This window comes from Pangasianodon hypophthalmus, chromosome 3 (genome assembly GCF_027358585.1).
Source record: "Pangasianodon hypophthalmus isolate fPanHyp1 chromosome 3, fPanHyp1.pri, whole genome shotgun sequence".
Taxonomy (NCBI): Eukaryota; Metazoa; Chordata; class Actinopteri; order Siluriformes; family Pangasiidae; genus Pangasianodon; species Pangasianodon hypophthalmus.
In genome coordinates, this window is record NC_069712.1 from 15,669,740 (window position 1) to 15,681,879 (window position 12,140).

The window sequence follows — 12,140 nt, forward strand, 5'->3', positions numbered from 1 at the left end:
GGAAGACAGTAATATAGTTTGATAAATTGTCTATTATTTCTTTATTCAAGATGTTTTTTTTTCTTTTGAGGCCAAAAGGGAGCTGCTTTTTTGTTCAATATGAGTGTAGGTTTGTCTTTATTTTATACTAAATGTATAAACCAGCCTACAGTATGTGATACATATTACAGATATAACAAAAAGCCTTTTTGTTTTATGTTGTTTCTCTCTTTAAATTTTTGATGATATTTTCTGTGTGACTGAGTGTTGTTGTGCTCTTTCCATGTCCCTTGCACAGGTACCTGAACTACTTTGCCACCAAGCCAAGTCCCACAGGTGTGCTGCTCGACCTGTGGGAAGCCTGTCACCACGGTGATGCCGACCTGGTCTCCCTGGCGACTGCTCTGGAAGAGATGGGCAAGAGTGAGGTCTTAGTTGTCATGACGACAGATGAGGACTGCTGATTGGGTAATCAAACCCCGTAAAAAGGAAAGAAATGTGCCACCATGAATAAAGCAATCATTAATGCCAGTGGATGGGCATAAAGATGTGACCACACACCCTGACTCGTCACTGTGTGTGCACACAGAAGATACAGAGCTGCAAGCCGCTGGCTCCATGATCTCTCAGTTTTACACACAGTACTGCACTCAGTCACAACGGACATGAACCAAAAAAAAAAAAAGTGATGTCATTTGAATGAGAACATTTTTTAATCTTAATGCAGGTAGCAGGTTTAAATCTTGGCCTGTCTGCATAAATCATATGTACAAGCTCATGATTCAAAGATGCTTTTTGCCCTCTCAGACGTGAATAATTTTTCATCTAAACACAGGCACACACACTCAGACTACATGCTGGAAGCCAAGTGTGAAAGTGCATGATTAAGCATCACTTTAGGTCGTGATTGAGCTTTTGTTTCTTAGTGATTATTGGAGGCTTAAAGTCACCATCAAATAGACTCTGGAGTGAAGCACTTTCTCTAGCTGCTGACACACACACACACACACACACAGATGTCCTTACACAGAATAGAGTGTTGATAATAGAGCATGCAAGCAGCCAAATTAATGAGACATAGACTCAGAAACAGCAGTACTGCAATAGTTATTAGTATTGCCATTTTCATTTACAACATAATGAGAATAGTCTGTAGTGAACCTGACACTGCATTTCACCTGTTTAGCAAAATTTTTGACATGTTTATGATTAGCAAAAAGAAACAGGGAGCCTTTGTTGTTGCAAGAAAGTAGGGATGTACAGATTACACGTTTCCCATTTCCAATACAACAAGTATTGCGTGATATCTCCTGATACCTGTTACTGATTCAGTACTGACATCCTCACAGGAACCAAGCCAAATTTCTGCCAGCTGCTGTTGCCTAGTTATGCAAAATATCAGAGATATGATGGTGCCGTGTTCAAGTCAACGTCACTCACCTTCATGACAAAACACGTCAGAGGATCAGATGTCAAATCAGATCATTTTCAGGCGAGTGTCAGTGCATCTCTAGAGGAAAGCTTTTATGAACTGCATTTCCGTTTTACTTTATTCTAGTCATCTTGGTTGCTTTTAATGAAATTTTCTCTTCAACACATCATGAAATGCAGAAGAGCTATCACACAAAAAGTTTCCTATAGGGAACACACTTTTTAATTTACTGTCCATATTAGTGGATTATTGTTTCATTCTTTCTTGTTGTATCTGCTGTAATGTTATTGAGTAGAACGTCTACATCTGTGCTTGACTGCTGTTACATTACACAAGCAGGGAGTGGTTAAAAAGTGCTTAAAGGACTTCATGTTATGTGGCAAGCTTTTCTAAATGCTGTGTAATACATCATGAGTGAACTGTCATTTCAGGCATTGAAACAGACATGAAAAATGCGAGCTCTGATTCTGTGATCTTGTGTTTGGGTTCAACTCGAGCCATTAATCACTGCTCAGACTCTAAGGTCAGCCAATTGTAGGCCTTGTGTTAAGTGTCTTTGGAAATGGCATGGCTGCTCTTTGGACTGCATTGTGTCCCATTCACTGTCTTCTCTGACTGTGGGTTGGAAATGTTACTATAGTGTGAGACTAACAGCCATGGCTGTCATGGGCCCTTTACCATTTGTCCATTTTGATGTTGTATCATTAACATATTGTGACCTTAATATTATAAGCTTCAGTCTGGCATTTTGGCAGCAAATGAGTTCAGCACATTAGTTGGAACATAACTTCGCATTTGGTATTATTCTGTCTCTTTCTCTGTCTCCTTTTTATTTTACAAGCTTTCTGGTTCAATATTTTAAGGAAAGTTGCGTATCTAAAATGAACTTGGAATGAACTTGGATTCTATCACAGCCAGTCATAATTGTAGATGAATTATTAATGAGTCATTTTATCAATTGTAATAAATTGCTAATCAAAATTGCTAGTCCACACAGTTTAATACAGTGAATGAAGCATATTGGTGTTATCAGACATTTCTTGTGGCATACATGAAAAGGAAAAAAGCATTTAAGTGTTAAAAGCATTTATTAGTGCTAATTTTACTTCCTACTACGAGTGTAGTATAAAAAATCCTTTGTCTTAGCCTAGTGTATTTACAGCTCTAACAATGTGTTAAACTTAAAAAAAAAAGAAAATAAAATAAAAAGCCTCAAGCACAGTGGAAAGCTTAGTAATGCTAGTGGTAAATATTAGCCAACACCTACCTACCTCCAATAATGTGTTTTTTTTCTGCAGTAGCTCCGAGTGGAAGCAGGACTAAATATTAGCTAGTTATAGATATATTAAGAAACTATATTACATGGATAATACATGTGGCACCTATTGGTTTCACTGCTTGTAGCTTTATACTTTTCTCAGTAAAATCTGTGTTTTTTTTTCCCCAGTGTATATTTACTGTATGAATGACTTCATATAAAATAATTTCAGAAGTGAAATATGAGAAAACATAGCCTATTGAGGTGCAAATACATTGATGTGCCATCTGTGTTTTAAAACGAATTACTGAACTGCAGTGATGTTAATAACTTGATAACCATGTTTCCTACCTGGTCAAATACCCACTTTTTAAATATCTCAGGGTTTTGATAATGTACATGTGAAGCACTTTTAAACTCTACACCCTACTGAAATATAAACATGGATGTCACTCCTGTAGCTTTTGCTAGCTGAAACATCACATCTTTGATGCTTGATGTCAAAAAACTGCTTTTCTGCCAGATAGAACTATATAATTCTAAGGTCACAATATGTCTTTTAATTTTTTTTTACAGCCATTTCTTTGTAAAAGTGTTGAGATATTCTCCAGAAAAAAAGCAGTATCTGTCCATCTTTCTGGAAAAGTAATTTTTGTGGTGTGTGTACACGTGCTGTTGAATGCGTGCTGGTTGAAGGGCCTCATTTTGTAGCAGTTTCTTTGAACTTTTTATGTAAATTCTATGCAAGTACAAAATGAGTAAATTTGCAGACCTCCTTAAAGTTTTCTGTTTGATGTGCAGGTGTCAGTTTGGAAATTGTCATGCTGTACTACTGACACATGCTGGAACAGGCCTTAAGGATAAAAAGGTTCTCCAAGGCTCATCAGCAGAAACAAACAATATAAAATGACTCCAGGAAGTTGGGATTATAACTGGTCTCCATGTGCTCTTTGCTGCTTTTCTGAGCTGTGTGGAGGAATTCTGCCATCAGTAGACAAAATTAAATATTCTTTCTAAGGAGGAGTAAATTAGGACCTCTACCCATGAAAAGGATTGGCAGTTATGACACTGTAAAGGAAGCTCCTAAGCACATGGATTTGTTTGGGGAAACTTCTTCTAACCTGGACGCAACATTTGGACATCCTTCAGGTGCACGCAGAGACGTGGGACTGCATCTGGTCTCCTCCTCCCGAGAACCACCTCTTTCTGGATGTTGGTTGCTTTTCACAAACCCTGAGTGATTTTGTTCTGATGTCATACCAGAACTCTGAGGTCTTTTTTTTTGTTTGTTTGTTTCATTTAAACACTGTAAATGTCTGTTGTACATAAATGTTTAGCCTTCTTACTGTAACTAAATATAATTTTTATGCAATAAATTATATTTCTTAGTTTAACAAGAAATAAGGATGTCTGTAATCATTTCTTTGCTGTTTCAACACAGTTTATGCAATTATGATGTGGGAGATGTGTATGATGTGTAAAGCGTGGGAGAAGAATGGGCGATGAAAAAAAGACACTAGGAGTTTTAAAGAAGTAAGTAAGTAAATAAGGACGGACGGAAGGAAGGAAGGAAGGATAGCTTGGGGGGCACGGTGGCTTAGTGGTAAGCACTGTTATCTCGCACCTCTGGGGTTGGGAGTTTGCCTCCGGCCTGTGTGTGCAGAACTTGCATGTTCTCCCTGTGCTTCGGGGGTTTCCTCTGGGTACTCTGGTTTCCTCCGCCAGTCCAAAGACTTCTTGTAGGCTGATTTAGTGTGAGATTGTGCGATGCCCATCCAGGGTGTCCCCCCGCCTTGTGCCCCAAGTGCCCCTGGGATAGGCTTCAGGTTACCCCACGACCCTGTGTAGTGTAAGTGGTACAGAGAATAGAAGGAGGATATATAGATTTTTCCTTTGCTGGAACAAAAAGGTGCCTGACATCGGTGTCTGACCTCACTAATGCTCTTGTGCATAATATACTGTATCATTCTGTTTCCTCTAAGCTGACTTATACTCTATAAAAGGATATTAGAAGACTGGCTGAACCTCACATCAATAAACTTTCCATAGGGATTATTTTTCAACATTTTTAACTGTCTTGCCTTCACATTAACAAGGTTTTAAAGGAGGCATTTGCTGGTCTCAGTGCGATTAAATAGACGATGGGTTGAAGAACCTTCTCTCTTCTCTCTTCACTGGCTCATTACAGAGAAGTGGGGAACAGACTCTCTTCCATTTATCTCTGTGATAAAAGACTTCACAGTACACCAGAGAGGAACAAGACAGTGATTGAGCAAGTGGAACTGAAAAGCTTTTCAGAGCCTGCATCCAGTGGTTACTTCACATACACAATAGGTGCTTTTATTAAAAGAAAAAGACGTTAGCTGTTAAAATGGTCTCTGTCAGTGATCAAATATTGCCCTTTTGCTGTGTATTAACACCTTTGATATCTCCAGTAGTTTAATAGATTACTGTTGCATATACTACCATATTCAACCTGATTAAATTCACATAAACACTGAATTATTCTGTTTTGAGTTTGTAGGCTATCTGTCAATTTCTCATTGCAAGTGTTTTGTTGTACAGACCGCAATCTTTGATTAGTCATACTTAAAGCTCCTTTTCTTATATATATAATATTCTAATATATTATATATATATATATGTATATATATTTTTTCTAAACTTAAGCAAACCAAATCAGAATCTTATCAGTTTTAATGTTCCTGTCCTTGGTTTCTTCTCTCAGCATCAGATCATCAAGGAGACGATAGTGTAGGACTCTGATTACCTGCTAACCTGACATTGCCTGATTCAGGCATAGTGGAACTAAATTAGCGCTTAATAAATTGTCTCTGTGGGAGTGAGGCTCAGAATGAAAATCCATCTTCCTGCTTTATTTACACAAAACATTAGCTACTCTACAAGGCTAAGAGGCTGTCTTTTGCCCAAAATAAGAAGCAAACCTTTACTGCCATCTACTGGATAAGAGTTATGATAACAGGCTACTAAGATGTTCTAATGGGATAAATAATTCTTCATTATCCTATGGCCTTTATGTTGTTCAAAATACACTACTGTTATAGACACTCAAGTAGCTGGGTGTGAATATCCCACAACTATACAAATGTAAAATTTATGTCTTATAATTACAGGCTGCAGTCTCAGTACCAGTCTGTGCATCGAGTCTTTATAGAGTACAAGAAAGACTTTATTATTAGGTGATTAAGATAATATAAGTAATAAGTACATAGTATACATGGTGTATATAAAAGACATGTGAGTGTTTCTGTATAGTTATTTATGATGTAAGTACAGCTTTATAGTGAACAACTAGCAATAACATACATAACAATGACATATAAAATTCACTCAGATGGCTACAAACAAACAATTAAATTGGTGGTGCAGAAGGTAGCAGTACCGCTTCACGGTTCCAGGGTCCACGGTTCAAGCTTGAGCTCGGGTTACAGTTAGTGTGTGGTGTTTTGCATGTTTCCTCCCATCTCCCACAAACATGCCAGTAGGTGGATTGGGTATACTAAATTGCCCCTAGGCATGCAAGTTGCCATGCGATGGGCTAGCATCTTGTGCAGTGCTCACATACAGTGAACCTAGGATAGGGTCGTTAATGAAGAGGAATGAATGAATGAATGAATGAATGAATGAAAAGCCACATTTCTGTGCAAAAGACACTGTCTATATTTGTTGCAGACTTATGAGCACCCCAATAATATAATGATTATTGAGTGTTCCCTTTATATTTGAGTTATTGAGCTGGATAACATAAGCCATAAATATCCTTTAGATATTTTCCTCTCACTTTCTCCAGTTGGCCACTGCTGAAATGAGGTTTTAGTTATTTTTGTTACAGAATTACTCTGAGACTTGTCCTCCACTGTCCTCATATTTCCTCATGACCACTAGGTGGCACTGCGGTATTACAGACATTTAATAAAGCGCATCCTATAAAGTACTTGTGTTCTGGGCTGCAATATACTAATATATAATCAGTAAATTTCATCAAAAACTTCAATTCGTATTTACTCTTACCCATTTGTCTTAGCAGTGTAGGCTCAGCATGAGATTTGATGGAGATCTGTTCCCATCATTGTGTTGGGAAAAGTGTTTGTGGACTGATTTAGACTCTCAGTGCTCACTTTCAGCACCAGGAGGTGCAGTGCAATTCCCGAAACCACATTTGCTCTGTTGTTTTTAAATAGCTTTGGGATATACAGTGCAGGAATTTTCCTCATAGCCACTAGGAGGCACTGCAGCTTTACTGTTTCAGATTGCGCTCCTTACCCCTTGTGCAATATATATGCACTTAATATACAGACTACTCTACAAAACTCATACAAACACATCACGACTAATCACACTCTGCAATCTATTTCATGCCTATTAGTACAACATTTGTTTTTTAACTCTGTTGCTCACCTGGATCATCAGTACACACTGCGTATGAAGATGTCCATGAGTCATTTCAGTCAAACTCAGACTCAATTCAGGGTGGATAGGAGTGTTCTTTCACTAGTGCTGTTGCTTAACCTATTCCAAGCTTCATCGCACAGTTCCCTCCTCTCCTTCCTCACCCTGCCTGCAGCTCGCGCTTCCTCCTTCAGCGCCTCAGACCTATGCAGAGGAGAAGCGCGCTGGACTGATTCCTGAGTCGGCACCATGCTGAAGGTGGTGGTCGAGTGCGCTAAAGCAATCCCCAAAAAGACACTCGGCAACCCGGACCCCATCGCCGCAGTCGTCTTTAAAGGTCAGTTCATGCTTTTGACTCACTGCTCGACTTTCTGTGCAGCTAGGGAGGAAAAAACAAGCAAACAACCAAAAAACACTGTGTAGTCACTTTCCAAGTAGTGCTTTTTGTCGCTAGATCATCTCCTGAAAAAGCCTACATTATAGGCTCTTGTACCAACACATTTATCCACTGGGATACAGTAGACTTTTTTTTTTTTTCTTTTCCTATGTGATGGTTCTGAGCTACACTAGATTTCCTTATAAGGACATAAATGGCGCGTCGCACTTTGGGAAAAAATGCCTCCTTCTCCAAGTAACTTGACCCACAATGAATATCAGTGTGTAAATAGTTTCTGAGGGGTTCTGTATTCTGTGCCCTACACTACCTTGTAGTATTACACACACACACACACACACACAAAAGAAAGAAAAAAAGAAAAAAACAGAACTGTCCCTTTCTTTCCTAACTTGCTTGAACTTTTCCAGGTGAAAAAAAGAAAACCAAAGCTATCACTAGTGAGTTAAATCCTGTGTGGAATGAGGTGAGTGCAATGCACTGATGCTCAGACACTATGACTGAAGACGAGCTGTCCTAACTTTAATTATCTTATATGACACTGATTTCTTTTCTTATTTGCCTTTTCAGATTCTTGAGTTTGATTTAAAGGGTTCGCCTCTGGACTCTTCTTCATTCATCGATGTGGTGGTTAAAGACTATGAAACCATCGGCAAGGACAAGTATGCACTTTGCATTTTGGCACTCTTTTACAGGATTATATAAGCATGTCTGATTGTACAGATACACCAAAGCAATGGTTTATAGTATGTACATTGGCTTGGTGTTGAATGAAGTGGATGAGAAGGCTCTGAAAAGTTGTCATTTTGTACTTACTTAAAACTCAAGTAAAGTTCAAACCTCTTTATGTTTTTAACACTTGCTTTCTCTCTGTATACATATAACATATAATAAACCAATGCAACTGTAGCAATAAGATTAAATAGGTGATTGCAGAGAAGATACAACTTGTACAGCTGTCCCTCGCTGCCACACCCAGCTTCCATGTCCGTACTTGCTATACTATGTGAAAGCAGAGGCCGTATCCCCCCAAAGCAATATAACATGCATAATATGACCTCTATTATTACTTTCATTTTTCTGAAAGGCCCTGCATCTCACAGGCTTAGATTCAGGTCCACAGATAAGGCTCACTTTAACCTTGTAATGTAATTTTCCTTAGCCTAGTAAGTGAAAAAAAAGTTGCACATTATCATTGTTGGTGCTGCAGTACTGATTAGTGGGAAGCATTTACCTGGGCCAAAGGTTCATGCTCCCCTCTTTGGGGGCCCTGGAAGACTAAAAACACTTTTTCCATTGTCTGAGAGAAGCAAATAGCCACATGGCATGAGGTAAGTAAAGTGGAAGTGCTTGTCAAGACTTGTTTCCAACTGCTGTTTATCTCTTTCATGGATACATAAGTGTTCCACATGCAGTCTGCCAGAAATACTCTTATGCTGGCCTATATATCTCTTTGCCAATATGCCTAATGCCCAGTTCCATCATTTATATATTTTTCTTTAGTATTATCTGAGCGTTAGGTTGTGGCTAGAGGTATCTTTGGGGAAATTCGAACCTGCTGATTTTTTTTTTTTTTTTTTGCTAAGATGTGACTCATAGACTTAGGATTACATTCCATTTATTTGCCAAACAATCTAAATATATTTCCCAAAAGGAAATTGTCAGTGAATAGTTCTGCTTCTGAGCAACTATATACACAGAAGACTGGAAAAGATTCTCTTAGTTTACCTTAAGCAAAATTCCATTGCAGTTAAATCACTGTTTAGACTGCTACTTTCATTTTAAACACAAATGAATCATGAACACTTAACATTAATGTTAAATTAATGTTAGTAATGAATTCCAGCACATTAGGGAATACCATGAGAACTGTTTCTGGAATGTTTTAATGTATAGTCTATTGCATAGGTCTGTGCATGCTCCAGAATGAGGATTATGGAGTTAGTTTTGTGCCAGAAGTATTAAATAAAAGTATAAGTTCCACAAGAACAAATGAAAGTATCCTTTTTGTGATTTTTGTATGCAACTTTTGTTAATGCTCAACTGAATCTCAACGGTCTAGTTGATCTTTAGCCCTGCCCATTGAGTATATGCTTGCATGGCTGTAACTTTGAGCACCCACAAACAAAACAGGAGGTAATTCAAATACATAGAAGTTGACCAGTGCTTATGTGATATAGAATAAGTACAGTGCTTATGTAATATGCAGTAACTACAGTTTGGGTGAAGTTTTGACCTGTTCATTGTGAAACTTTCCCAAGAGACAAAAGCATAGGGGGGAAAATACAGAAAAAATAAATCTGCAAAATCCACAAGTAAAAAACTGCAAAAAAAAAAAGGGCTATTAAAATCAACAAGGTGTTTTTAAATGATGTTTAAGTGAAATCTTACTATTTATGTCACTTTTTGCAGCTGTTTTTATACGTAATATGCATGTTTGTCATTTTAAGACTATTTTAATAGTAGCAACTAATAGTAACTCCTTAGCAGATATTAGAGTTCTTTCATGAAAATACATAATTACAGCACAGTTATATGGAACAAGCGCGAACATTTAAAGATCCCTCTGTCTACCTAGATACAACAAGAAACTTTTGAAGCCTCACTTATGTATCTTGTTAGGTATTATTTTTGCATTTTTGTATCCTGTTAGCCATCAACTCTACTGAGTGTGCTAAAAGCATATCTTTTATCTAGACACGGGCACATTAATCCATTTGGATGGAAGCTTATTTTCATGGACATCTGAGACTCTGGAATAAGTCTGTCATCAGAGAACACCAGTGACAGAGGAAAGGGGAAATGTTTTTTTTTTCCCACATTCAAAACACACTCATTCACGGAGTATGAAATTATACAATATAAGGAAATTGTGGCTTCCATGAGTGGCTGTCTTCCTTTTTTTCATTATTTCTCAGGTTCCTCAAAACAGCTAAGACTAACAACAGAACAGCTGCCAGCAAATTCTTAGGTTACAGACTTCTAAGCCCATTTTACGCTGATTGATCATGTGGAAGAGTCTGTATGCAGCATGAACAGAGGACTAGAGCGCAATTTTCAGTCCAGGGCTCCTCCCTGTAAAGCTGGTGGTTAAACTTCATGTTGCCTGGAACATCTCATGCTTGTGGCTCACTGTAATTACTCACAGCCTTGTGTTTTTTTTTCCTTGCCTCCCACTTGCTTCTCCATTTTACTCTGGGAGGAAGCTTCTAACCTACTCCTCTACCAACCAAGATGAATAAAGCCATCATCAAATGTAGCCTCTTTTAGAGTTAATAGAAAAAAATATATGGTGTTTTGCATTGTGTTATTTTAGTTTTCAAGCATGGGCACTTTTTTGCAGATCACTGCAAAGTCGGAAATGTTGAAATTTAATGAGTGAGTGCAGTCTGTACTTCCACGAGTCAGTGCTCTGTCATGGTGACTCACCTATACCATTGCAAAACCAAAGCCAGTAAAAAATGTGCTCTACTGTGCAATGAGCATAACCCTCTGAGATCCAGTTACAGGTGGGGCCTTAGGAAATGAGTAGTGAAACTAAACACTGCCTGTTCACGTGGTCAGGTCAACTGACTATTGTCAGTGACTTTTTCACATTGTGCTTTATTTGCTTTTGGAGCAAATATCAGAGAATCAATAGGAAATAAATTGTGACTGATATAATACTAGCATAAAATTTTGTTTAGTTGGAAAATTATGGAACACTAACTTATTAATAAATGTTGTGTGTTGTATATTTTAGTACAGGACAAATTGTTTGTGCTTTCTAACTTATACTTCGGTATTTTCATGCTCTGCAGATTTATTGGCTCTGCAAAAATCTCTCTCCGGGATTTGGCCAGTGGTCAGACCAAGTCTCTGCCTTCAAGGAATGTCCCTCTTGTCAATGAGAAGAAGCAAGATATAGGGGTAATCTTTCCATCTGCAATGTATAACACAATACCTTATGCCATAGCACGGTTGAATTATTGATTCTGGGTGGTTAGAAGGTGGTGATTAATTTTCTGTAACAGCACAGCTACAGATAGTAGTCCTGGCTGCAAAGCAAATCACAGGTTTATATTGCTGCACTCAATTTAATATGTTATTGTTTCTATAGTAACAACTTGCACAAGGACTTGTATAGTGGATGCTCCACATAAATGAATTAAAAAAAACGTGATGTTGATATGGTAATGTTTTCTCTGAGGAGACGTTTATTAGCATTTCTGTAAGGAGTCTCCAGCATCAGTTCTTCGTTTTCCGTTTTCTCAGCACCGAGCTGAGTTTTGGTGAAGGAATGACTGTTTATAGCTTTTATAATGTAAGTGATAACAGGGACTAACTTGTTTTGCAGACATTCCACAACATTAAATGTAATTATAAACAGATAAAATGTATGTCATCCTTCTTTAATAAATAAAAAAATTGTTAGTGTTGATAAATTGCTGTGGTGTAAGAGGTTTTAATCATTGCGTGTTGACAAGCATGATATAATGCATGTAAGTGGTGGATCATATGGTGACATGCAGTATGTGTGTGGATTTGTATTGTTCCAGGCAACTATAAATTTACTACTTGGATATGAGCCTCCTGCCAGTGCTATTACTAACCCAAATGCACAAGTCGATGGAGATGCCAGTGCTGGAGAAGCAGGTCAGTTGCTATAGCTCTTATTTCATTGCAGA

At 38.0% G+C, this 12,140-nt stretch overlaps 2 protein-coding genes and 1 long non-coding RNA gene across 7 annotated transcripts in view; 2 read left to right on the forward strand and 1 right to left on the reverse strand.

Moving 5' to 3' along the window:
* Positions 1-4,253, forward strand: part of unc5b (unc-5 netrin receptor B) — a 63,043-nt gene extending 58,790 nt beyond the window's left edge. For all 5 annotated transcript variants that reach the window (XM_026940851.3, XM_053232819.1, XM_053232820.1 and 2 more), the window contains one exon: positions 278-4,253. In XM_026940851.3, coding sequence (XP_026796652.2) covers positions 278-443 — 166 coding nt within the window. In that variant the 3' untranslated portion in view covers positions 444-4,253. The remainder of the gene's footprint in view (positions 1-277) is intronic.
* LOC128318049 (uncharacterized) lies at positions 254-7,227 on the reverse strand. The gene is made up of 3 exons (XR_008301492.1): positions 7,089-7,227; positions 4,294-4,509; positions 254-383 (listed from the first exon to the last, which is right to left on the reverse strand). It is a non-coding gene; the product is annotated as an uncharacterized LOC128318049 (long non-coding RNA).
* Positions 7,184-12,140, forward strand: part of myofl (myoferlin like) — a 29,541-nt gene continuing 24,584 nt past the window's right edge. The window contains exons 1-5 of the mRNA XM_034302786.2: positions 7,184-7,416; positions 7,884-7,939; positions 8,044-8,135; positions 11,274-11,382; positions 12,012-12,108. Coding sequence (XP_034158677.2) covers positions 7,329-7,416; positions 7,884-7,939; positions 8,044-8,135; positions 11,274-11,382; positions 12,012-12,108 — 442 coding nt within the window. The 5' untranslated portion in view covers positions 7,184-7,328. The remainder of the gene's footprint in view (positions 7,417-7,883; positions 7,940-8,043; positions 8,136-11,273; positions 11,383-12,011; positions 12,109-12,140) is intronic.